General features: G+C 44.0%; 1 protein-coding gene across 3 annotated transcripts in view; it reads right to left on the bottom strand.

Moving 5' to 3' along the window:
• ARHGEF11 (Rho guanine nucleotide exchange factor 11) overlaps positions 1-27,811 on the bottom strand; it is an 883,046-nt gene that overhangs the window by 298,576 nt on the left and 556,659 nt on the right. For all 3 annotated transcript variants that reach the window (XM_078670282.1, XM_078670280.1, XM_078670281.1), the window contains 3 exons: positions 26,433-26,606; positions 20,088-20,135; positions 10,150-10,340 (listed from right to left, as the gene is read on the bottom strand). In XM_078670282.1, coding sequence (XP_078526408.1) covers positions 10,150-10,340; positions 20,088-20,135; positions 26,433-26,606 — 413 coding nt within the window. The remainder of the gene's footprint in view (positions 1-10,149; positions 10,341-20,087; positions 20,136-26,432; positions 26,607-27,811) is intronic.

The following is a 27,811-nucleotide window of genomic DNA, read 5'->3' as shown; positions in this document are numbered from 1 at the left end:
GATTTTATGATATCCATGGTTTGTTGCTCAGTTATTTCTTTAAATTGGGGGAGAGAACTATCAGATGGTGTGAAACAAGTAGGAAGTATGGAAGGATCCTCCTTGGCAGCAAAGGCTACATAGATGTCATTAACTTTAGTATAAAAGAAGTCAGCCAGTGCGTCACAGAATAGTTGGGACGGGGGCGGAGCCAGATCAGGGGTGTTCCCGGCTAATTGCTTAACAACCTCCTATAGTTGTTTATTTGAGTTTTTTGCGGTCTCAATTTGGGTGCTAAAATAATGTCTTTTCGCCTCGGTGATCATTTTTTTTATATTTCGCCAAAGAAGCCTTGTACTGTGACTTGTTTTCTGCGTCATAGAGTTTACGACAGGCTCTCTCCCTGTTCCTACAAATTTGTTTTTGCGTTCTTAACAATTCCGAAAACCATGGAGCGGACGGAGTTGATCTGTTTCTGGATATGATTTTTTACTATATTGAGGAGGAGTTTTCGGGGTCTCGGGGTCAGTAGCCAATGGGCTACTGACCTTAGGGTGACTACACCCTTGGTGTGCTCACCCCACGTGGGGGAGTGAGCACAATCCCTAATCCTTATTGGGGAGTGCCTGCCATCTGCAAGATGGTGGACACTGAAGAGGGGGCTTCACCTCACCCCCCCACCTGAGGGGTGGAGTTGGCAGAGCACACCTTCTGGGCTGGCTAGTTTTTCCCGCCTGTGTTCCCGCCGAAAAGGAGAGAAGACAGGAAGGGGGCTTGCTCCTGATAGCAGGAGAGGCTGGCGGTCGCATTACAAAGGCTTTTGAAGCTCCCCTGCCACTGATGGCTCTTCCTGGCCTGGGGGAGGTGTGAACACCTCCGCCCAGGAAAGGCTTTGTTTCTGGGCTCAGGGAGCAAAGGCTCCCACCTTAGGGGTCCAGAAACATGTCTTGTGGTGGCAGGCTGGTGTGTACCAGTCAGAGAACCCACCAGAGGCTGGTCGTTTTTCAGGGGGCATCACTAAGATGCTCTCTGTGTGCATTTTTCACTAAATCTCACACTGGCATCAGTGTGGGTTTAATGTGCTGAGAAGTTTGATACCAAACTTTCCAGTTTTCAGTGTACCCATTATGGTGCTGTCGAGTTCGTAATGACAAGATCCCAGCACCATATACTCTTACTGGCAGCACTGCACTTACAATGTCTAAGAATGGACTTAGACACTGTAGGGGTACAGGGCTCATGCACCTCTACCCTCACCACTGGCATAGGGAACCCAGCTAGAGAGATGACTGATCTATGCCAGGGCAGTGGGTTGTAGGCATGGCACACAGGGATGTCATCCACAAAGTACATTCACATATTCCATGAGTACTACAACCATCAATTATTTGGATATTTTAATTGAACGTAAGGGAAGCAATTTGGTTACTAGAGTATATAAAAAAACATACGGATAGGAATAATGCACTGCACTTCAACAGTTTTCATTCACCTACTCTCAAAAACCATTTACCAGTATCGCAATTCATCAGAATAAAGAGGATAAGTTCAGATGAGAACCAGGGTCTAGCAGACATCGAGGACTTACCACATCAATACAGTATGAGAGGTTATCCACATGAGGTGTTAGAGAAAGCGAAACAAAAAGTCTCTGTTCTAGATCGCAAAGACCTTTTAAAAAAAACAATCAAATCAACATCTGCAAGGGAAGTCTGTGTTCTAAAATATTCGACTGCTGCACCAGCAATAAAACGTAGTATTCAGAAACGGGAAATTATTGAGCAGGAGAATGATTTTAAACAAGTATTTTTGGACGTACCATCTTCGACATATTCAAGGTAAATAAATATTAAGGAACTCCTCAAAACAAGCAGCACAAAAAGAAGTTGTAGAAGTTGTATAAAACAACTGGAGATAGGGAACCAAGGAATGCGTAACTGTCACAACTGCGATCACTGTGGAAATGTGATAGTAGGCGATAATTTTGCACATCCACAGACATGAGAAAGGATTAAACTAAAACACACATCAGACTGTAACACAAGTATGGTAATATATGCTATAAATTCCCATGCAGGTATACGTTGGACGTACCACTAGAAAAGTTAAGGTACGAATAACCGAACATAAAAGCATGATTAGAACGGCTAACACCAAGTCATGTCTAGCAGTACACTGGGGGGAAAAGTAATTTACTATACCACAGTTGCACTTGACCATACTAGAAAATGTGTTAGTGTCACCCCATGTTGATGCCAACAGACATCTGGCAGAAACAGAAAAATATTGGATACGTTTTCTAACAACGCTTATTCGTTGTGGATTGAATGATAAAATTGAATTTACTTGTTTCCTATGAGGACTATATTGGCATGTAACTGTATTGTTGTAACACATCTTTGTTCTGATTCATTGCACATGTAAACCTTTTTTTTTTTTTTTAAATCTCTTTATTAGCATCAGATTGGTCCGTGCAAGCATACAATTACACATTAAACTGTGTACAAAGAAAACAGTAATGGTCATTATACAAAGGAAGTAAATGGAGGACTAGACCAATGACATTACAAGCATTGGAACACATTCTAGAGTCTTATTTTCACTTTTCCAATTCTAAAGGAATATTGCACACGTGGAAAGATGACACAAAGAGATATAATCATTTTCAAACATAACGAAAACGAATGAGCCTGCGTGATAGAGAGAGCGGCAAGCAACACATCCATTTACAAGCATGACGGCAGTATCATTGGCATAGGCAGACAAGGCCAGGTAAAACGACAAACGAAAAGACCAGGGTGAAGCAACCACTCCAGCCGAGGCAAAGTGTGCAAGGAAACGGATGAGGGAAACTACTCGGTCCCAACCAGCACACTATCTAAAATCAGCAGCACACGCACACCCCATCCCAATAGTGTGTATATGCTAAGCCTTGTAGAACGCAATAGGCAGCGCATGCCAGTTTGACCAAGACCACCTAACCCACCCCTTCTGGGACAATAGAGCTAGCAGCTTGGGAGTGTGTATCCCGTGTAATCTTGCCAATATACTGCCGATATGGGCCCCAGATGTCGATCGGGCGTGAAGCTGTCGGGATCTGCGTGGAATATTCCACACTATTGGTGTTGCATTGGGCAAGGCTGCGCATCCAAGTCTTAGAATCAGGGATTCGCCTGGACCCCCAAAGTAAAGCAATTTCCCTTTTCGCCAGCAAGAAACCGATTGCAGCAAGCCTGCGCGTGGTCCGGGGGAACTCAGCGACATAGCCAAGCAGTGCAATTTCCGGCCTGTGTTGCAATTCGCATTCTAAAATGTCGCCCAGGATGTGGTGTACCTGCAGCCAGTAGGTGTGCAGTTTTGGACAGGTCCATGTGAGATGTGCAAAATCGGCATGTGGAGCCTTGCATTTAGGGCAGTGGTGAGGCCTGGCCGGGTCGATTTTGTGGGCCAGCGCCGGGGTGAAGTATAGGCGCCTCAAAAATTTAAAATGTATTAGCTTATGTCTACTGTTGACAGACACTTCTTTAGTGGAGCGGCAACAGGCATCCCATTGGGCGTCCGTGATAGGGCCGCCCAGATCAAGTTCCCACGCCGCACGAACTTTCGCATCCGAAGCAGGGAGGGCCGCCACACAGATTCCATACAACCTGGAGACCATGTGGGCTCCTGTTTGTGACTGTAGTAGGAAAGTCAATGCTGCCATGTCGTCCGGCGGCAGTGGGAACGAGGGAAACTGCGCTCTAAGCATGGACCTCACCCTAGTCAGGACAAAGGAATCCATAAACGTCCGGCCCGTAAATCGCGGATCCTCGGACACCGAAAAAACATGACCGTCCGGGAACAGATCCCCTATCGTGGCGAGTTGGTATTTGGACAACGTTCTGCGGACCACCGCTTCCGCGGTGATGGGGAGCCAGTGCGGGTTAGGCAATGGTAGAGCCGGGGAGTACAGCACGTCCAACCGAAGCAGCCTACGCAACTGCATCCAGGCCCACGATGTAGTGGACACAGTTTGTATGTCAAGTGGGTCCCGGGGCAGGCCTTTGGGCAATATCGAGTTAAGGGTAAGTGGTAGGACCAAGTCCGCTTCAGGTCTCAAATATGGGATCCGAGCGTCCGGATGGAACCAAGGATGCGCATAGGCGCACTGCGCGACTAGGTAATAAATATAAAAGTCTGGCACTCCAAAGCCACCCCGTTCATAAGGCAGCGTGAGAATGCGCCAAGAAACTCGAGGGTTCTTATCCCCCCACATTAATCGCAACAACAGAGAGCGTAGTTGGGCGAAAAAGATTTGAGTGAGCGGGATCGGTATGTTATTAAATAAATACAAAAAACGGGGAAGTATAATCATTTTGATTATGGCGATACGGCCGGCCATCGAGAGAGGGAGGCGAATCCAACGCGTAATATTATCCTCCAGAAAGTCCAACGCCTGTCCGTAATTGAGACGTATCATGGATACCGTGTCTAGATGAATGTGGATACCCAGATATTTCACCGAATCAGTATTCCACTCAAGCGGGAACGGGCAGTCCCAGCGAGCAGTGGAGGGGGTGAGCGGGAAGATGTCAGACTTGTGCCAATTAATGCGAAGGCCAGAATATTTCCCAAAGCGCTCCACCTCAAGCAGCAAGGGCGACAGGTTGGTCTCCGGAGACCTGACATACAGGATGGTGTCATCTGCGTAGAGGGAGATGAGTAACGGACCCGTCCGGAACTGGAGCCCGCGATGCAAGTGGCGCTCCTGAAAGTGTCGTACCAAGGGGTCCATGGCCAGAATATACAATAGTGGGGACAGGGGGCATCCCTGTCGGGTTCCCCGGGAAAGAGGGAAGCTATCAGAGAGCGTGCCGTTAAGGCGTAGCCGTGCTCTGGGGGCAGAATAAAGCAGCTCGACCGTGGAGACAAACAGGGACGGCATGCCCATTCGGTGCATGCACATGTAAACCTTAACACGCAGAATGACACAGCACATTTGATATACATCAAATTTTTATTAGTTCTTTTCATGTAGGTTTTTATGAACACTAATCTTGTGGCTGTCGCCACATTATGAGACAGTTTTTGAGTCTGAATCGTGTTTATATTAACTCAGTTGCGAAACATCCCACTTGGGTTTTTTTTCTATTTTTATGCTTGGATTGTGATTACTAAACAAATAACTTTAATGGTGTCACTTTATTTTATTTTTATTTTTACCCTGGCTTACATCATTAATTTTCCGTCCCAGTTAGTTTCTTTGTATTATTTTTTGTGTTTTTTCGTAACAGTAGGTTAGAATCTTCGGTATTTACAAATTCGCATTATTGGAACCACAGAGTCCGTTTTCAGTGTTGAGGGTTGGCCGTTACGTCACACGCAAACGCAGGATATTTAAGCTGAGACGCTGGTTTCTCAACCAATATTAGTACGCTGGAGAGAGAGGCTGTTGGATTTACGGAGACATGTGCGTACGAGGTATGTTTGTTTAAACATGTGTTTAATTTATAACACACGATACCTGCGTGGTATTTTTATACTGAGGGCCTTTTTGACTATTTTTATTATTTCTATTATTTTTGACTATTTTCTTCAGACCACGGGGATCATTGCTAATAACGCTGGTGGGAGCACGGATAGACCGTTCAAGTGAACTGTAAGTATAGATACCCAGCGGGTTCTCCTTTCGAAACAGACATATGCCTGCAACCTAGTACGTGGCTCATAACCTAGGTTTCATCTATTTTTCCAGACTCCTGTTAAACATCTTAGTATTTTAGCCATGGCGAAGGTGAGCGTTTTTGTTAGCACAGCCGCGTGTTCACAATTTGTGACATTGGCACACTCTTTTGAATTATACTTCTTGGAGCAGGCACAGCTGCACTTACACTGGGTGATATTAAGTACACTTTTATTTCTTTTTACAGAGTGATGTAACAATGTGCACAGTGCGTGATTTTGAGCACTGAAGGCAATGAATAGAATAAACATGTGCACTTATACTCATGTGTTATTTCACTTCCTCTTGAACTTATTACTTTTATTTATTGCTTAATTATTGATAGGAACGCTGGTGATGTCCTGAAAGCCTTGTGTTATATCTTATTAATATATTTGAAGACAGAAGAGAGTTTTGTCGCTTAAAGATTGCATTGTTTCAATTGCAGTATTCCCCGGATGAAGGTGTTGCTCCGAAATGCATTGGGAATTGTAAACATTTTTGCCTCAAGCAATGAAGATAACGACCAAAAGAATAAAACAAGAGAAATAACGATTGTTATTTAAATTTTCAAAAAAACAGTTGTTTTTGTCTACATTTTAAAGTGTTTCTTTACATTGAGAACATGGTTTAAATTTGTAACCTTATATTTGTATAAGGAATATTATTGTGACTGAACAATCGAGCTCACAGGAGATTATTTTGAGATTACCCTTTTTCAGTTGAATTTTGCACTAATTTTGCGCACCATAAGGGATGTGAAAGGTGCGTCCTCATATGCAAGCAGTTTTCTGGTTGTTATTTGTTACACAGGGATGTGTGCCATGTCGACTCTTCACTTTGTTCTGCACCAAAACACGCAGCCTGCAAAGGCAGTGTGTGCGTGTAAAGGTACAGGGCCTCCAAGGGTGGCACAATAAGTGCAGCAGTCCTCAGAGGTATTCCCGGGTCACAGTGCTCTGGGTACCTGTGGTATCATTTACCAGGGGCTGACCTGTTGCCAGAGACACCAATTGGGTTAATTTTGGGGAAAGAACACAGGCCCTGGGAAACTGATTGGAAGGGACCTAGGGCACATGAAGTGAAAGTGCATCAGTAGTCTGGCAAAAAAGTGCATCAGAAACCCACTTTCCTACAGTGAGCCACCACTGCAACTGTTGAGCGGTACCCTCTGAGATCTGGACGCAATTGGACAGATTCCCCTGATGCTGGGCCCACTGGAACTTCAGGACCCACTGCAGAGCCCCCATATGCCACCTGGCATGATCGACCAGCAGGAGGCCATGAGACCCAGCAGCCTCAGGGTCATGAGGACCGAAACCCGGGATAGAGGCTGAAAGATCGGAATCGTAGCCTGAATATCCCGGACTCGGTGTTCGGAAGAATAAACCCGAAACTGCGTTGTGTCCAGAACCGCTCTGATGAAGAGGAGCTTCTGAGAGGGAATCAGGTGCGACTACGGCACACTGATGGAGAACCCCAGCGAATGCAGGAGGTCGGCCTTAGTCTTGAGGTGGGAGACGACTGCCTGGGGCAAGTCCGCCTTCAACAGCCAGTCGTCGAGATAGGAGAAGACTGGAACCCCTGATCTGCGCAGATAAGCTGCGACCACCGCCATCACTTTCGTGAACACCCGAAGGGCGCTGGTAAGGCCAAAGAGGAGCGCGGTAAACTGAAAATGCTTAATGCATACTGTGAACCACAGGTAATGCCAGTGGGCCGGCAGGACGGGCATGTGAAAAGAAGCGTCCTGCAGTCCAACACTACCATCAGTCTCCAGGGTCGAGGGCAGACAAGACCTGAGTGAGCGTCAACATCTTGAACTTCTCCCCTCCCGGAGGAAGCAGTTGACGTTCCTGAGATCCAAGATACGACGCAGGCCCTTGTCCTTCTTGGGTACCAGAAAGTAGTGGGAATAGCAACCACGACCTACTTCTGGGGCAGGAACGCGCTCCATGGCTACCTTGGCGAAGAGAGCCAAAACTTCCTGTTGGAGAAGTGCCAGGTGATCCTCCGACATGCGGTGGTATTGACGTGGCATGGCTGGAGGGCTAGCCTCAAAGGGGAGGGAGAAGTCGCTTCGGACTATTAGCAAAACCCACCTGTCTGACGTGATGGTGGGCCAGTGGGGAGATGATGGCAAATCCTGCCGCCCACTGGCGTTTGATGGGCCTGAAAGGTCGGACTAGGAGGGTTTGGAGGCTGCTGCAGAGGGGGGTTGGTGGACTGGCCCGCCCCCTGAACCACGGTATTGGTCCCCACGTCCCCGGCTGCACGAAGGTTGGGAAACTTGCTGTGGTCTGTGGCTCTGGGCGGGACGTAGTGGTGCACCCTTCAGTAGCCACAAAAGGGGCGAAAAGCAGACTGCGATGGGCTGCTGGAGAGGCCCAAGGACTTGGATGTGCCCATGAGTCCTTGAAACGCTCTAGAGCGTTGTCTACTTTGTCGCCAAAAAGGCGACGGCCATCAAAGTGCATGTCCATCAAGGTGTTCTGGACATCGCCCGAAAAGCCAGTCGATCTCATCCAGGTGTAGTGACGAAGGGATAAAGACGTGGAAATCGTCCTTCCTAGAGAGTCTGCAGTATCCAGCCAACAACGGATGGTAAAATTAGCTGCATCCCTCCCGGCGGTGGTAGCCTGGGAGAGCACTGTCCGGGCCTCCATCGGACACTGAGGCAGCACCTACGCGACCGTATTCCACACAGAGTTGGAACAAACGGCCCAGTAGACATGCGGTGTTTACCGACCGCCGTCCCAAGCTGGCGGAAGAGAAAATTTTCTTCCCAAGATGGTCCAGCTTCTTGGATTCCCTTTCCGATGGAGCGATTTGGAAGCGGAGTGTTTCGGCTTCTAAGAGGCTTTGTGTCGATTCAGTCCCGAGCCGGAAAGCTTGATTGTGTGTTTCAGGGGCCGAGCCGGAAGGCGGTGAGTCGGAAACGTTGTCTCTGTGCCAACCTTGGCCAGAAGGCAGGGGTGGTGCCGAAGCCTTAGGTTTTTGTGAGTGAGTTGATGAGGCAAGGGGCTTCAGTACTCATGTCACTCAGTCCCTGTGAAAGCTCCTCTGCGTTGAGGTCTATCTGGAGCTCCGAATCCGACACGGAGAAGACCGCTTCCTCCTCCGCCCCGATACACCAATATCTTCTTGCTTGGACTCTTCACCGAAGATATCCAGCCTATCTTCAATGCTTTGACACTGCATCTCTTGACATCAAGCCAGACGATCGCGAAGAGTTTTCTTCAGCCAAAACAATCTGCAAGTGTTGCAGTCTTCTTTGTGCTCCAGAGACAAGTACAAGTTACACACCTGGTGTGAGTCAGAACGCAGATAATTTGCGTGGCACTGAGGACAGAATTTGAACGGTGTCCATTCCATCGACGGAGAGCTGGACCGACGTGGTTAGGCCAGAAGGCAGTCCACAGAGCTTTTCGAACTAAAGCAGATTTTTTTGACCGAAACAATATGTGGAAAGCGTACGAAACAATACGTCGATGGTAGAGTGGATTGCACACCGAGGGGAACCCGAAGAATGGTTCCGAACCGGAGCGCAGCAATACAAGTCCAAATGTGATGGCGGAAAAATAATATCTAACAATGGAGTTGATGCCCAAGCGTACTGTCACCGAAAGGAGGAGTCACCTTACCTTGTGACTAGGAAAATACTTCTTTGAAGAAAAACAAGTTGCAAACATCCGGACCCAACACTATATGGCAGCAGTATGCAAAGCATGTGTATCTACACCACACATGCCTCAAACAAATTTTTAAAGTACAAATGTCAAATTGCAACTCAGTAACTACCAAATCGCAATTTGATTTAGAAATTTGGTATTTGGAAGGGGCGTGCTTAGGTCTTTCAACTATTGATTTGCAGTGGTATGTACTAATGTTTGCATCCGAATCACAGATTGTAAAACATAAAATATTTTACAGACTACTAAAAGATAGTGGTAACCAATCGCTAATGGGAAGGGGTCCCTAAGGATCCCCATCCCCTATGAGAATGTAAAGAAAAATATTTTTAAGAGCAGGCAGTGGTCCCACGAAACTTAAAAGTTTCATTTTCTATATTCGTTGAAGGAAACAGGCTGCATTTAGAAAAAAGCCTAAAAGATTGCTTTATTAAAAAGCAATCACAGACATGGTGTTCTGTTTACCCCAGCAGGCCAACATCCCTGTGCTGGCTATCATTCCTAATGAGTCACAAATTACAACGTACCTCATTAATATTCATGAGGTAGATGGATTTGCAAGCAACCAGAGATTAGGGACTGTGAATTCCTAAGTGTGATTCAGAAAGAATCACACTTTGACAAAAGCTATTCTTGTACATATGGCCCCTATTCTTATATATGTTTTACAGCTGTGGATGCTCAATAGAAAACAAATAAAATTCAAACAATGCTTTGTAACATTCCAGAAACAAATCCACCTGAATCAGTAATCAGAAAATGAATGGGACTGCTCACCGTGTATGACTTCCTGCCTAGCCCTCTCCTTCTGTGGTAGATGGGGTGCAACATCGCGTCCAACTGTATGCTGCCAATTCTGCGAGTCTGGCTCAGGATCCAGGTCTGAGAGATGGCACAGCTCATCCTCTAACAGATTAGGAAGAAGGGAATCACCACCAGCAAACCCTAAATTAGGGGATTCGATGCTTCTGAAAGAGTTATAAATACATGGCAAATTATTTTAAAAAGCACGGTTATACTATTTACAAGCACATAAGACTAACTGCATGTCCACAATTGATTACTGAGGCTATGATAACCAACCAGACTAGTTTGTACTTTCTAGTCTATCATCAAATTGCCATCACTATTATCTGCATTGCTCTCTGGAACAAAACACAACTACTTCTTTGCATGAAAGTACACAACATATGGAATGCTTATGACGTACATCATTTAGCGGGTAACGAGCGAAGTAGCTAGTTAACAGTTTACTGTTCTCCTGGTCTAAGAGGTAGCAGGGATAGTATACAAAAGAAAGTAAATATGGCTTTGTGAGCCCGGTCTGCCTTCTTGATTTCCAATCCCCACCTTCTAGTCCCTCAGCACAAAGAGAAAGCTGCTGGGTGTCTCCGGTTGGAACTAGGAATAAGAAATCCTAACACTTCCATCCAGCAGCCTGAAACTGAAGCATCAGGGAAGAAATTAAAGACAGCCAGTAAGAGAGCTCCTGTAGCACAAGAAGAAAGTAAGCTGGGATCAGTGTTCCTTCAACAAGGTCTGTAAGTTGCCTTCAATCAAGAAATATGAGGTGGAGTGTTGAACCCTAGCACCATTGCATCTCCTGGTCTGGTCCTGGATGCAAAAAGTGACGGAATTTAACAACAAGCTTACACATGTGGAGGAACATCAAACGTACACATGTGGAGGCATCTTTCATCAGACAAAATTCAACACTGGGAGTCAACACCGGGCAGCTTGGATTTACACCTAGAGGTTAAAGCTGCAAAGATGCAATGAGCATTTAATGGTAAATCTACAGCTTGGGACATGGTACTGAACATTCAAGGCTACACCTGCACAAGACTAGATCTCTGCAAAGGGAGAACATGCACCTACACATGTATAGTGAGGAAGTATTCAAGACTATATTAGGGAATTAGGAGATAGCACTGCATAATTGGACCCATACCAGCAAACGGTAAGGCTGTATTGGGCCCCTGTGGCTCAACTTAGGCATGCAGAGGTTACACTAGGCATGGAGATCAAATATGATGATAGGAAGGCTGCATTCGAAGTAAGCATGCTCATTAGAAGGTTGCACTGAGGCCAGGTTACATTTCTAAAGGCTGCACTGGACTTCAGCAACTAACAAAGGCACGCAGAGGATTCATTGGGTATTTGAAGCCATACCGCGCAGAGGGAGCTGCAATGAGCATCTGAGGTTAATCTTTCACCAGAAAATTTGAGGCTAAGACTGTAATGGATAGTCAAAGCTATTTTAGGACATTCAAAAACACAAATGGGCATGGGGGACAGTGTGTATGTGTTTATGACGCTGAACTGGGCCTACATGGCTACACCTCAATATACATGACCTTACCAGAGTATATGGCTATGCAATGGTAACTGATGGTTGTGACCGAGCATGTGTTGCTAGTGCCAGGGCCCCTGAGAACTGAAAAAGTATTCACGTCTCACCCTGGCCATTCAAGGCCGTTTTAGACTTTTTTTTATGCTGTAACTGGGCATTTAGTGGCACATCCTCCTCTAAAAGAGTGACGTGGAATTGGAGGCTGCAACTCAACATAGACTGCGCCTTTGGTTTTGTAGTTATGACTTACCATATGAGTTATGCCAGTTAGTGAGGGGATATCCCTGGGCAATTGTGATAGCCATATTATAGGTCGACTATTGATGAGAAGTTCTGCCACAGTTACGTAAAGACAGATCTGAGAAGAAACTGAGTACCAATAAACTCCACATGGAGTTGATTTTCAATCTTGCAACTTTGAATATTACTGAAAGTTTAATTATATGGAATGCTCCGAAGTGAAGAAGTATAATGATAGCTTAACTGGAAAGTGATACAGGAGGACACATTTAATAAATTCAATCATGAAGCCTTGAGGAAGCGGGAATCCTTATAAACAAAACACATGTTGCATGTAGGACGGCTGCAATCTTTGTGAAAACAGAAGACATGAAAAGGTCAATAAGAATGTTTTCATACAGTTGTTGACAGTTTTAAAAGTGGTGTTGAAACGGTATTGATGTTACCCAATTTAAAACAAAAGATATATGGTACATAACAACTGTATTTGTTCCACATAAAAAATAATTCCTATCTAATCATGAGGCGATACTGTTAAGCTTTGTAAATAGATTAAAGTGACCCCAAAATACCACTTCTCAATGGTTTTGCACCCTTGGGTTCCTTCGATAATGGCTATTGACTCCCTGCGGCAGTACCAGTGGAGATGACAATCCTTACCCACCAGATCGTTCTTACACACCGGATCGACCATGGACCCCCAGGTAGTAGGTCTTTGGATGGCAAGAACAGTAAATACATCTTGTAGAACATAGCTGGGTTGCAAGCAAGATTTCAGACCTAGGATGGACTTTTTTTTATAAAAAGGTTTGACGTGATATACTTGCACAAAACATGGGCCATCGAGAACAATTTTTATTGAGTACAACTCCTTTTTTGTGCCTGCCACCCCTTCGAAGGCAGGTCGACCCAAGGGGGGTTGGGTTGTTTAGGTTTCCTTGGTAGTAAAATGTAGCACAGTTGTGTTGCTCACAGACAACCCATGCTTGCAAGCTGTGTTACTTTCCAGTGGGTAAGATAAACTGTTGCTCCTGAACTCTACATCTTCTCTTCCAGAGGTCTGTAACATTTCTCGGTTGGGCTCTCTTGAGTTATTTGAATGCCTCCACTGCTTCTAATAGGCACTTATTGCTGGTTGGAGATTTCAACATCCATTTATGCGGCGACCTGAGTGGTATAGGCCCTAGAGATATAGGTTGCCCTCGTCTGACAGGTATGCACCTAGAACACACCAATCAGGTAGATCTTCTTAATACCCTAGTGAATGAGCCCGACCTTACATCGGCCATGGGCAAACTGGATCAAGGCTCGAAGGAATTTAATCCCACATTTAAAAGGGAACAGAAGTCACTCGTTCATAGATTTTTGTTTGAACTCCATTTTTTTATTCAATCTGACTTTTCCATTGAAACAAGTATTTACAGTGACCATAACCCTCCTTGTATCAAAGCCATCTGGCCCCCACTAGCTCAAACCAAGGGGATATGAGATGGGGTGGGGGAGATCACTGAAATTCACTGACGGGGGCAGAAGGCTCAAATGGGCCGAGCTAATCCCCGACTCTTTTCTCAAGACCCTATCAGCTAAATGTCACATGGAGCTACAGACTTGCTTAGCTCTGCAGGCGGAGGCCACTATTGAGGCCTTAACTGTTATTTCTCGTACTATAGCAGATTTACTTGGGCTCCGACCCCAAGGCACCTAGAAAGAGCCCCAAGATGGCTTGATTCAGCCTGCTCTCGTGCATCCAGGAAGCATAAGGAAACCTTATGTACCAACCCATGGGCTCATGGTTTAGTAAGCGTTTGTAGAGGTCAGTATAAATGCATTTTCGCTAGGCACAAGGCCATATTGCAGGAGGAGGCCTGGAGCGAGCTCATCAAGGCCAGTACCCATAAGAGTAGCTCCCAGTTTTGTAGCACTGTTAATAGCCCTTTCTTGGCAGTAGACACAGCGAACGCTCTTGATGCACATATTACGGAGGACGAATGGATTAGCCACTTTGAGTAAATCTTTCAGTGCCCACCAGCTGTGAGTTATCAAGAGGATGTAAGGAAGGGCACAGAAGGACTGTCTTGTAAAAAGGCACAGGGACCCAATGGAATCCCACCTGACCTATGTCTCCAGCCGAAGCTGTGGGTGCCGGCCCCCACCTCAATAATCAACATAGCAGTTGGGTACCATCCACTAGTGTCCCTGTTTTAAAAAAAGGTAATAGAGACAGTACCCACTGTTACAGGCCAATTTCCCTGCTGTACTCCGAGGCCAAGGTAGTTGAACATATCATATAAGACAGGTTAACTAGCTGGGCAGACAATAATAATCTAAAAAGATGTTCAGTATAGTTTTCTTCCTGGTCTGTCGACTGTGGACCAATGTTTGAACTTGTTCATGATTCTTAATACGTATACAATTGCCCGCCCTGGTACCATCCACCTGGACTTCGTGGACCTGTCTTCCCCGTTCTATCGTGTCAATAAAAGAAAGGTTTGGCAGATCTTGTTATCTATTGGGGTGGACAAGACATTGTTCTCTTTTTACAAGATCTCCATCGCGATACGAAGGCAGAGATCCGATATACCAATTACTTCAAGGTCACTCGACAGTTTCCTTTTCAGAGAGGGGTCCAGCACTGTTGTATATTGGCTCCTTTTTTGTTCAATCTATACATCAATAACCTGGAGAAGGTATTAGTGGGGTCTAAGGTGGACTACCCCCAGGTGGGACGCAGCGGTCTGCCTGTACTACTGTACGCAGACAATGCGGTCCTCATGGCCCGGACTGAGAGGGGGCTGCAAACGCAGCTCAACTCCTTTGCCCAATTTATGGAAGATCAGGACGTCCTGGTTAACGATTCTAAATCCTACATGATGCAGGTGGGATCTCGTTTGAGTAAGTCCTACACCTTTAAGGTTGGGTTCACGCCAGTCTCCAAGACTAGTGTCTTTTCATATCTAGGGGTCCTGTTGGATGCCAAGATGAAAAGAGTCAGGGGACCGCACATGAAACAAGCACTAAACTATATAGTTGATTCCAAGAAAATGAGTATTTATTTTAGAATACATCAGGAATACTTTTTCAATGACCATAGGTTGCGCGCAAAAAAAGGGGTGAAAGGGTAAAAGGGTAGTGGTGACGGGTGGTGAAAATGTGAATCAAAGAAATAAGGATAGCCAGTTAGATATTTTGACAATTACTGGTAACTAAGGCCAGACAATGAAAGCCTGTCCATATTGGATTTGCATGTATTCTTCATATTACAATATGCACTCAATGCAGTTTCCAATGATATAACAAATTAGGATGTAGGTACAGGTCTTGATCAGAAGGAGAGCGTAGACGTTTCGACTCGACTGTGCAATGAGGAATTCCAACCTTTGCTGCGAGTCTTCATCAGGACTGTGTATTGCAACCTAGACCTGGAGCCAAGCCTGGGTACTCAGGTGTAATTTCATAGACGAGCTCAGGGCCCAATGTCGCCAAGGATACGAGTGTTCAGGTGTGTTGTGATTACATCACCATGTGAATTTCCATCAATAGGAGAATATTGACCCCTTTCCTTAGTCGAAGGGCCTCCGGTTAACGCATGCCGCTCCCATGAGATGCTGGCAATCTCATGGGAGCAGCATGCGTAGCAATACACAGTCCTGATGAAGACTCGCAGCAAAGGTTTGAATTCCTCATTGCACAGTGGAGTCGAAATGTCAATGCTCTCCTTCTGATCAAGACCTGTACCTACATCCTAATTTGTTATATCATTGGAAACTGCATTGAGAGCACATTGTAATTTACAGAATACATGTAAATCCAATATGGACAGGCTTGCATTGTCTGGTCTTAATTACCAGCAATTGTCAAAATATCTAACTGGCTATCCTTATTTCTTTGATTCACACTTTCACCACCCATCACCACTACCCTTTTACCCTTTCACCTCTTTTTTTGCGTGCAACCTATGGTCATTGAAAAAGTATTCCTGATTTATTCTAAAATAAATACAAATTTTCTTGGAATCAACTATATAGTTTGGCGCTTGTTTCATGTGTGGTCCCCTGACTCTTATATATGCATAAATAGTACTTGTGTACATGCATAAAAATTCTTTGGTGGGTTCTTAAATAACCATGTTGTAGTGTTTCACACAACAAGAATTGTTATCCTTCTAACTTTTGGTCTCGGACCATTATTTTCATTCACGCATTGCGCCCAGGTCCGCCTTGACTTTAGGGGCTTCCCCAAAATCTATAATGGATGCCAAGATGAACTGGGGGCCTCTGAAAAGCTGAAAGAAAGGGTATTTTACACGAGAAAATGCGGCTATTTTTAATTTTGCCTCTAGATTGGGAAAGAGTCTGTATGGGGTGCTCTTGCAGATCTATAGGGCCAAGTACATTGCCAAGGTTTTGTATGGTAGTGAAATCTGGGGTTATATTGCTCATGAAGACAAATAGCTGAAAAAATCTTTCTGAGACGTATACTAGTTGTACCTCAGGGTACCTCTACCTTTGTAGCCCATAAGAGCTTGGTATTTTCTCTATCTCCGATCTGTTGGCCTTTCGCCCCATCTCATTATGGAAAAAAATCTGGCTCGACAAAGGGACTGCTTTAAATAAACAGATTTCAAAGGACTGCATGGCCCTTGATCACATCTGCCATATCCCGTGGCTCAAATACATTAAGGAGTGTTTTTCGAGCCTGGGAAGAGCACACGTTTTTTAAAATTCAAAATCGAGTAGCAAGAAGGATTTGGGCCAAATAAAGGAGGCCTTTAATAGACAGCGGTCATCAGTCAGGGAAGACCAGGAGCTAAGGATGCCCAGCCTATTCCCCTTTTTAGGTCGAGCCTAGCAGCGCGCATCGAGCCTAGCAGCGCTCATGCGCTGCTCTGCAAGGCTTCTTGTGGCTTTTCCGGCTTCTCGGTGTGGGTCTGACTCCTCCCGCACATTGGATTGGCTTTTGCATGTGTCTTTCAAAAATAAAAGCACGCAAATGGCTAAAGGCGGGTGTATGTCCCATCTCTTTTCTAATATTCGCTCCCACGGCGTTTTGCTGCCGGGAGCGAGCAGCTTCGCGCAGGGTGGCAGCTGCATTCTTCGTGGGTCACGCTACTATTTCCAAACACCGTGCCGTGCTTTCGCTTGTTTCACAAAGTAGTTGTCATCGTAGTTATTATTGTAAAAATCCCAAATGCAAGCTATGCCTCAAGTGGTTTTAAGATAGCCGGTGGCATCATTGTTTCTTATGCTGACCAGGAAGGGAAATGAAATGCCAAGGACATACCAGGCTCACCTGAAACAAAGCAGAGGTTTGCGTTTCAGAGACGCTGCAGCTGGTGTGCCATCAGATGAGTCTAAAGTCAGATAGACAAATGCAAACACCGGCTTCAGTGGACAAAGACGGGCTGAAACTTCTTTTAGGCATGGCATCCCTTTTACAGTGCATTCCATTGGATTACGCAGGAACTGGAGCATTACAGACTGCTACGGAAGCTCATTCCCAAATGCAGCCGTCCTTATTTGGATTTAATCCAGCCACTCCAGTCGATTGCAAATATTTAGCTGGCTACTTGATTGGCAGCAGAGGGACATGCTGAGTCATTCATTGTGTCCTCCACACACTAATTGGTACAATGTGAATATAGTAGAACTATTTACTTTTTTGGAAACAGCTGGCTGGCTGGGAAGTGAGGTGCTAGGGTGATAAGTAAATATATTTATTTGTTTTTATTTTAATGGTATTTCTGAAGTGCTTCAAACTGTCGGCATGGGATTTCTTGGCAGTGTTGTAAATTAAAGGCTTATGTTACGGTATGCCGAGAAAAGCTGTGTCTTGGAACTCTTCTGAAATTCGTGATACGATGCGTGATTCAGAATAAACAATCGAAGGGATTTCCACAGCAGGGTAACTGGGCCCTACATGCACCCCCCACCCCACTCAACTACTGCCATCTCTTCAGGTTGAACAAGGGAATAACGCCCAAGAGTTTGTTTCTAGGTCGCAGTGAGAGGCTAAAGATCTACCTTGAGAGTTTGATGCTCATAATGTTTGCGAATGGATAATATGAAGCATGACACATGGTTTATCAACAGTATCTACTTATTACTCTGTTGGAAAAAAGGGGGCATTTCTATGCAGCACCCTAAGAAGATAAAAACAGGGTTTAACTGTAGACACTATCTGATATCACTGGTTTCACACCAGTCTTGGTGCCCACATTCCTTAAAACATGAACTGGCTAGGCACATGCCTTTATTTGGAGGTCCATCGCATAGGGATGATGAGGACCAAAAGGTGAGACCTATTGGCTATGCCAATGCTGGTTTTGTCTTGTATTCTATTCTGTTTATGTACATTTATCCGTTTAAAAATAATCAAATAAGTAAAGTTACAACATTTATGTAAGCAGCATCTGAGTGGCAGTTGTTTTCTATAGATGTGATCTTCTATATTCTTTGTCAATCTGACTTTTATGGTTTTTTTTGCAAAAGCCGAATAAAGTTGTTGTTTATTAGAGATTAGTATAATTTAATGTTTCGTCCACTAAGTATCTTAATTGTTTATAGAACTTTTATAGTTCCAGTAATGGGATGGTCCCCACTAAAAAGGTTACTCTACAGTAGTTTACATTTATTTTCCATTGACACTGTACCTAACCAGTGGTGTTAAGCTGTAGCAGGCTCACTTGAAAAAGTTCTTTGTCTTTTTCCTTTTATTCTCAACTAGCAACTGAAGCTATGGAGGGCTACTAGACACTGTGCCGGACGATGGTGTCCGTGGACATTCTCGTAGACTGGCCACAATTGGGCATTCTAATGTTTTTTTAGGCATACGATGACTATCTCAGTAGGTGAATGCCACGCTCCTGGTGTTACCTGGAGGTGTCGCAGTTCATATATTTTCTGCTTGAGTAACTTTGTTATTTTATCAATCTTTCAGTTTTCCTTAATTTCAGTTAACTTTTTGCTCTATTATCCCTCGCTATATTCTCTTCTTTCTTCTGTCTTTTCCTCCCTTGTATCTATGTAAGAGACTGCTTCATAAACGTTTCTACTTTTAGGTCTGGTGCAAAAGGTACATTTGACAGAAGCATTTTCAATGTAGAGTAAAAAAAAAAGAGTCAGTGCCTCAGATGTCTTTACGGGAGAGGTGTGGCGCCGCGGCCAGGGCGACTGACGCTGGAATCTGGGAATCACGGTTCGATCCCCGGAGCCGGTGGCAGATTAGCCCAGCACCATGTGACTCTGGGCAATAGCTTGCTTAATCTTCCCAAAAGCCCCCAGCGTCTAGAGACCCTTACGGGTGATTGTTCGCGCTTTACAAATGTGGATTATTATTATTGCGGCTAAGGATCACATAATGTCACTGTGTTGACAGAGTGGGGTGAGGAAGAGTGGGGTGAGGAAGGTGAGGGAGTTCAAGAAGCATGGTATGACCCTCTGATATCCCGGGCCATTTGATGAATCTAAAGTCATGCACGACATTTACACATTGTAAAACGATTCCGTTTAAAGCTCTGTTTAAACAAAAAACAAGTATTTCATGCAAACGTTGAGAAATGATGTACATTTCCAAGTTATTTGTCCTAGCAAAACCTGTCAGTTGAAGTATTTTACAAGCATTATCCCAAAAACTTAGCATTCAAGATCAAAAGAGTTGAAGGAAGTCACTTATCATAAATACCATTAAGCTAGATTCCAAATATCATACAATATTTCCAAAGACTTATGCCCTCTGGGTGCAGAATTCCATCAATGTAGGGGAACAAATCAGAAAAGAGTACAACATAGTACTACTCGCACTTGTAGGACCATATTTATGAGCAATAGCTGTGCTCACAGCTACTTATGGCCCTTTACTGTTTTGGTTTTGATTGTAGCATCAATTAGCCCATTAGCAAATGTTGTGAGCCCTTTCTCTAAATTAAATAAATGTTTTTAAAAGCAGATAAACACTTCAATATCCGAGAACAGCTGTAAAAAAAAAGACAAAACTTAAGCCAGCAAAGCCTTCTTTGTGAATGTACACCTTCCATGATTCAGCCACTTTCTAATGGTCGACAAATGACAATAGTACACATATTAATCGGTCTTACTTACAGAACATGCTCTATGATCTTCCTTACCTGCGTCCCATCTTAGGAGTGTATGGTGGGGTGGGGTTCTCCAGAGACCTGTTGGTGGAAATCTTTGGATCAGTCATGTTTTACTGGTACAAGTACTTCTGCTTTATCGGAATACATCATGAAAGTATTGAAATCCAAAATTATAGCAATAAGCATGCTGCATACATTATCTGTTTTAGGCAATCAATATCTTCAATGGAATGAATCTCACATCAATGATGGACAAGAGACACTGAAGTTGAATCATGCACACAGTCACTAAAGCTGCTGTGTGAGGCCTCCATGAGCTGATTGCGTGTTCTAACCTCAATCAAGCCTCAATGGTTTGCATCACATTTCCAAAAGGGAACATGTTTTTTAAGCCCCCCTATCTCTTTGGAATGCTGATCTGAACTACTATGAGAACACCAGGAGAACAAAACATTTCTGAAAGTAGATAAAACAAGAAATTCGAAACCATAAATATTTCAAAAATAGAACTGACAACTGCTGCTGTATTTTAATGACATCCATGCCCAGTTAAACAGTTGTTTTTGAACATATTCACAATATATTATTGCACACAAAATAAACCAGGTGGTTTCACTCTATGACAGATTTATGGCCAGTCAGATCACAGACGATTTGGGGAATTATTCTAAGATATGTTTGAGCAAGACCAGGAAGACTAACATATTTAGGTGCCCTCTCCCCTAATGTTTTGTGCACAGTGAATATGTTCTTAATTTAAACGTTTCAGTCTACTGAGAACAAAACTCAAAAAACTGAGATTACCGCTGGTCTCACTTTAACTCACTTTCATGTATCTTACATTTTAAGTTATTAACTTTGTCGATTCATTTTTTAAACATACTCTAGAGATTTAGGATTGTTATTCACTGTTAATAGTAAGGTGCACTGACACCTTCTCGAGTAAGAGAAGAGTTACATAAAAACTGCACATTAACATATAATGTGATACAGACAGAATAAGCAGTATCATTGTAGCATTCTAAAAATAGAAACTCTGAGTAGGTGATATGTCAGTAGCCTATCCACAAACTGATAAACAACAGTATGTGATCAGCTTTACTGCAGTACGATGGCGGTGTCCTAACTTCTAATGAACTAACACAAATACTACAAGGTATTATTTTAGAACTGCATTTATCACAGATTAAAAGAAGACCACTGCTGAAAACACCACCCACAGGGTTTGGAACTCTGACTGGGGCCAGAAGATTTCAGAGTGACATGGACCAGTTAAAAGATTTACCGCTGACAAGAGAACAACTGACCAAATAGATCTAGATTTATTGACATAGGGTATTTTCTCTCATCTAAGACTTCAAGGTACAAAGGAAATTAACTGTACCATCTTCATTAGCAGGCCCATCGTCAAGCCTTAGGGGGACGACCAGGCTCGGATGGGTGATGGGGAGGAGAGGTTTTTTTCCCCAGGCACGGGCGATGGTGGGAGGCAATCATCCTGTGCAGGGCTTGGCCCCGGCCCAGAGCAGGACATCAGTGAGGGCTTCATTAAAAGGGAGTAGAGGTTCCATGGGAACTACCCTAGATGGAGCACCTCTGTCAAGAATTTATTCTTGACAGCCACCAAGGCCAGCATAACGTCCAGGACCTCAGCCGCCCTCCTCACCACCACAGCAAATTAAACCCCTTCCTCCATTGGCACAGTAGGACAGTCAAGGTCAGTGTCTAGGAGAAATGTCCAGACCACTAACATCAACCAGTTCCTCATACCAGTATCGGAGTCGGTATAACAAAGGCTTCAGGAACAGCTTCACTGGAACGGAATCCGGGGAAGGTCACAGGCGCGCGTCCTGAGTCCAGAAACTGATCCAAAGGACCAAAGTAGAGCTGGAGCGGTGCAGACTAGTCTAGTGTGGGCGACGAGTTTCAGGGCATGCTCCCGAACTGCCTTAGGGTTCATCACTTGTAAGTCCTGGCACACCTTGGAGTTGTGGCCTAGCTCCAGGCACTACAAGCAAACCAGGTGGTCTGGCACACACATCTGCATGGAACAGGATCCAAAGAGTTTAAACTCCACAGTGTTGTTAGGGGACACCTCTAACACAAACTGGCAGCGTATCTCAAAATATTTCAGCAAAAGGTTGGAAAAGGTAGTCCAAAAAATTAAACTCTCTCCAGATCTATGCTGATGGCGCTTAAAGAAAAGACTGCAGTTAGCACACTGGGGATGCGCCTATATAGGCACCATGCACATCCGTTCCAGAGTGGATGACAACACTGACCCGATCAACGCCACCTACCGGCACCCAGAAGTAAGGCTCAAGATTTTCTGGATCGAGTCTGACGCCTGGGAAATATTCTAAGGTAGGAAATCTGCGGCTCTATCAAATATGGTGATTAGTTGTAGCTGCCAACCATCAATGTTCTTAAATGTGAACCCGTGACTTTACTGTAACAAGCTGAATAATCCTCAGCTACTCAGTCATGTGTAGCATGTTAAAACAAGTTCCTTGAATACATTAATCCAACATTTCTAAGCTAAAATATTGAGTGATAAAGAAGCAATACATAACAGTGAACGTTCTTGGTGGGTCAACTCACAGTGCTCAAAATAAGTGAATAGAAGCATTCAAACTATGGACTATAACGCTGCAAGGGAAAGGTGAAGCGTGCTCCATATGTACGGCAAGGAAACATTTGCCAGTGTGGCGATAAGCTTTGTAGTAACAATTTGTAGGACTACACAAGAGAAATCACAAAAATACAAGGAAAATGTACATTACCGTTTCGGAAAATCACAGAATGATAGAGAAGAAGTAAGAGGTTAATGCATCAGTGGGTAAGGGTTTACTTGAGCGGAACAACAAACTACACTGAGAAAGCAAAATGCAAGCACTTAAGCATCTGCATCAGCCAAAACATTCCATCAACAGTAATTACATCATGGTTTTGTAATAGCAGGCAGTTACAGTTCAATGTTGGATGTGACCAAAAATAAAATAGGAAGTCTGCATTTGAACCAAGCAGCACCCACACACATAATGACTTACAAGGGAGCAGGTAGGATTTTCTGTTTTGGAAAAAAAATGTGCAACATAATTGCACCTCCACATTGTTAGCAAACTTTAACATCTCTTGTGAAAGCTCACGTTGTCCAAATATCAACACTTTAGACTAACATTGTGTTGATGGATCCACCTCAGAAGACCACTAACATAGGGGAGAGGTCTTTCTCTGCAGCATTATGAGAGATCACTTTGGTCTCCCATCTGCCAGCAATTAATATCCAACATTTTTAAATCTGCCATAAATGACAGGTGCAGGATATGGACAAAAACTTGTTTGATTCGGCCATCTTACCACTTCTCACAATAATCTATTCAACATTTCCTTAACCTTAAGAAAGGTTGCCCATATGTTCCTCAAGTGACCATCAAATCTCCAAGCAAAAAGCAAACCTTTATAAGCAAACTGCCAAACAATAATAGACAGATGTTGGCCTCAATTACGTGTTGAAAAGTAGTAAAATCTGTTGGAACGTTCTAACACTCTCCTTAAATTAAAGAAATGTCCTTTTTATTGACTTTCATGAATACATTTTTGCCCTTGGAGTGCAAACTGTCTTATTTAGTTCAACAACCCGAACTTATGCTACCATATGCACATCTAGGATTCCTTGATCCTTATCAGAATTCACACTCGAGTCAACACGTGGTTACAATTTAACAGGTCAAACATGGAGGTACAACCTCTATTGCTTGAATGACCATCAGCCTGGGGCTGTCAGGCCACTGCTCCAAGAAGGTTTGCAACATGGTATTCAAGTACAACATGAGTCTGCCCCTTGAGCCAAACACTCTGACACCTTGAAAAAAGATATTCTTTCACTTGCAGATCATACCCTTGATCTTTCCTCCACTGCTTTTACCATACTGACTTACAATTCATCATATGGGTATAGATATTTTAGTGACGTCAACGGTATGCGTACGTCAAACCACTGGCCTAATTATGAGCAGAAAATCAGAAAGCCGCCTCCAAGTTTAGCCTGAAATGGCTTGGCAATAATGCAGACCTGAAATTATATGCACTCGATCTCCAATAGGAAATTGGTGTCATTAGAAAAAACCCTTTATCCGATTCATAGAACAGCTACTGAGATAAGTTCTTCCTACCCCACCAGACTTCTAGTAGGCAATCATGAAAGACTAATGATATTGAAACACTCCACTTTGTTGAGTTTTGCACTATTGATTTATAATCTAACATCTGACTACACAAAGTATGTAATAATGCTCAAACTCTTCAACAGACCTAGCGCAAGGGCCAGTCATTTTTACGTCTCGGGCCTAGCCTACACTGCGTAAGCAGTGTGGGCGTAGCCCAGAGTCCTCTTCTCGGCGTTTTGGAAATTGACCTTGCATTCCACAACGCTTGTGCCCTTGTGGAATCCAAGGTCCAATTTCATTGGCCTTCGGGTGCGTGCTGTTTTTAAACAGAACACGCAATAGGCCATAGGCGGTCTCATAGCTCCGCCTATGGCCTATTGGTGTCTGTTAGGTGCACCAGAGGCCATATATTTGGAATTATCGCGGCTTGTCAGCCACGATAATTCAAAACATATGCTGGCAGTGGTGCGCGCGCACCACTCGCAAGCTTCTTTTTTTAGGGTCTGGGAAGGGGTGTATGCCCGTCCGTTGTTTGAATGTGTGTGCTTGTTAGATAGCGTGCATTACGAAATTAATTACATTTAGGTGCCATCCATCGGATGGGACTGTCCTGTCCAAGGATAACCAATGTCTGAGAATAAATACATTTTGAGCTATTTGAAGGAAAGGACTCTTAACAACGCAAATTGTTAATTATTTCTCAATTTTAGAAACAGTTCAAAAATACCTGTTGATTTGCCATGTAAACTTTGTTGTTCTTGAAATTTTGGGTGTCAGATCAGAAACGGAAGCTCTTAGAATTGCACTGCATGTTTTGCATTGAATTGGTGCGTGCCATCTTTGGTGACGTAACGAGGAAGGACTGGACTCCACTTCAGAATGTGTAGTGAATGCCCAGAAATTCCCCTTTCCTCTGATGTAACCGACCCACTGCCAGTACGGAGTCCTCACAGGTGTGAAACACCCTTGTAGCGCATGCCCCCCCCGCCCCTGCTTAAAGTGCAACGTCCCTCTTCCACTCACGTTCCACGTCACACCCCCGGATCCATGGAGTTATTTGTTGACAAGGGCGAGTGAGTGCAGAGTGTTATTGCAGAGTGTAAGTGCAGAGTGAGTGCAGAGTGAGAGTGAGTGCAGAGTGTGAGTGCAGAGTGAGAGTGAGTGCAGAGTAAGAGTGAGTGCAGAGTAAGAGTGAGTGCAGAGTGAGAGTGAGTGCAGAGTGAGAGTGAGTGCAGAGTGAGAGTGAGTGCAGAGTGAGAGTGAGTGCAGAGTGAGAGTGAGTGCAGAGTGAGAGTGAGTGCAGAGTGAGAGTGAGTGCAGAGTGAGAGTGAGTGCAGAGTGAGAGTGAGTGCAGAGTGAGAGTGAGTGAGAGTGAGTGCAGAGTGAGAGTAGAGTGAGAGTGAGTGCAGAGTGAGAGTGAGTGCAGAGTGAGAGTGAGTGCAGTGAGAGTGAATGCAGAGTGAGTGCAGAGTGAGTGCAGAGTGAGTGCAGAGTGAGTGCAGAGTGAGTGCGAGTGCAGAGTGAGTGCGAGTGCAGAGTGAGTGCGAGTGCAGAGTGAGTGCGAGTGCAGAGTGAGTGCGAGTGCAGAGTGAGTGCGAGTGCAGAGTGAGTGCGAGTGCAGAGTGAGTGCGAGTGCAGAGTGAGTGCGAGTGCAGAGTGAGTGCGAGTGCAGAGTGAGTGCGAGTGCAGAGTGAGTGCGAGTGCAGAGTGAGTGCGAGTGCAGAGTGAGTGCGAGTGCAGAGTGAGTGCGAGTGCAGAGTGAGTGCGAGTGCAGAGCGAGTGCAGAGTGAGTGTGAGTGCAGAGTGAGTGTGACCACTATGGGCAACATAGAAATAAATTGGGGCTAAATTCATGAAGAAAGTCAGAAAAGTGCGCTGGCTGGATGGAATATGTCCTTACATTAGTGCAGATTTACAACTTTCAGGATTTCACGAAATTTGACAGAAGTAAACAGTGATAGCAAAATCATAGTGCCTGTGCCATAACGTAAGCCAATTTAAATGTGTTAACCAAGAATCCCCTTGACAGAACCTTCTTAAACCCACTTGTCAAATGTCTGAGCTGACGTTGGTCGACAAAATGGAACTTTGTCTACCAAACAGAGTTAAAACACTGGCACAAATTGAATTACAATGTTTGTTTAGCAAAGATCTACTCAGGTGAAGATGGTCATCTTTGCTAAAGTTAAGAATCCCAGCCTTTTACCTGGTAGAAAGACTGGATGCAGATGAGGAGGCTGACTGATGAAGCCGTGTTGCCTCAGCTGCAGCATCCATGTCGACATCACTCCGAGATCTGGGAACGTTGTCAGACTTCCGAGACTTCTTCATCTCATCTCTGCCTTTGAGGCTCTCTGATCGACCAAGCTTCACCTCTGACCTGGAACCAAATAAAAAATGCTGTTATAATCACTTCATAAATAAAGTCTCCATCACTGCAATACCAAAGACTAACTGTGGCAAGAAAGTTTCTATTTGCTGCTATGTTCCTTTCATGCCATACCTCTTACAATGCATCTCATAAATAGCTAGATTACATGTTTTTACATTGCACTCCAAGCCCACCTAGAGTGCAAATAATATAATTCAAGCTTGAAATCCGATGTACCATAATGGAGCCTACAATCACTTAATTTCCAAACATTGCACTCCTCACCTCCATTACCATGCCTTTGCTGTAGTCAAGTAGTTACAGATCGTCACCATGCCTAAATATTTATTTTGTTTAACCTAATGCTTCTCAAGAAAAAGAACTGCATCTTCCTAGCTATTACAACTCTCATACCTCAAACATCTATGCAATGCATGGCTATCCTGCCCTGAAAATATCTCGCCTTTAAAGCTTCGTCCCTCCTCTACTCTAGCAATGTGTCAAGACCAGAATTATGTCTCCGACTATTTATCCCTTGTTCTTCTGCAAAACCTAGCAAATATACAGAATATATAAGTTATACGCTGCATTCTTAATGACTCTAAAACATCATATGAAAGTAACTAAATGTAAACATTTGAACTAATTTGGCTTAATCAAGATAGAAACATTAATTTTCATTGTCTTTGGTTAAAAGAACCATCCTCAAAAATATATAAAACTTTAACACAGAGACAGGTTACTCATACTTTCAGCAAAAATAAAAGGAGCATAATCTATTTTGAGAAAAGATGGACCTCTTTTTAAGAAAAGATTCAGTAATTACACATAGTGCACCAGAATGCCCTTTTAAGAGTCTTTCCCTTTTGTATTGGCAGCTTTACCATTATACACAAAGGCTTTAAACAATAAAGCAAGTCAAACAATGAATGCAAAAAAGTAATCTCCTTATACTATTTTTATTCCCATCAACAGAGAGCTTCAAAATTTCTATAATTTTGTCAGATAATTTTGCAGGGGTTGTGCACTATTCCTTGATTTTCTTACCTCTTGCATAAATTCATCTCCATCTTCCTCCTCTTATCCATGATTTTCAGCTCTCACTCCTACCCCTATCTATTCATTGTTTTTCGCACATTCGTGCCATTATTATGCATTAATGTTGCAGCTGGCCCTTAATTCTAATGCACTAATCAGCAGTCCCGAGCAGTAAA

This window comes from Lissotriton helveticus, chromosome 12 (assembly GCF_964261635.1).
Source record: "Lissotriton helveticus chromosome 12, aLisHel1.1, whole genome shotgun sequence".
Taxonomy (NCBI): domain Eukaryota; kingdom Metazoa; phylum Chordata; class Amphibia; order Caudata; family Salamandridae; genus Lissotriton; species Lissotriton helveticus.
The sequence above is the reverse complement of the archived record's forward strand: the minus strand, read 5'-3'. Positions and strand labels throughout refer to the sequence as shown.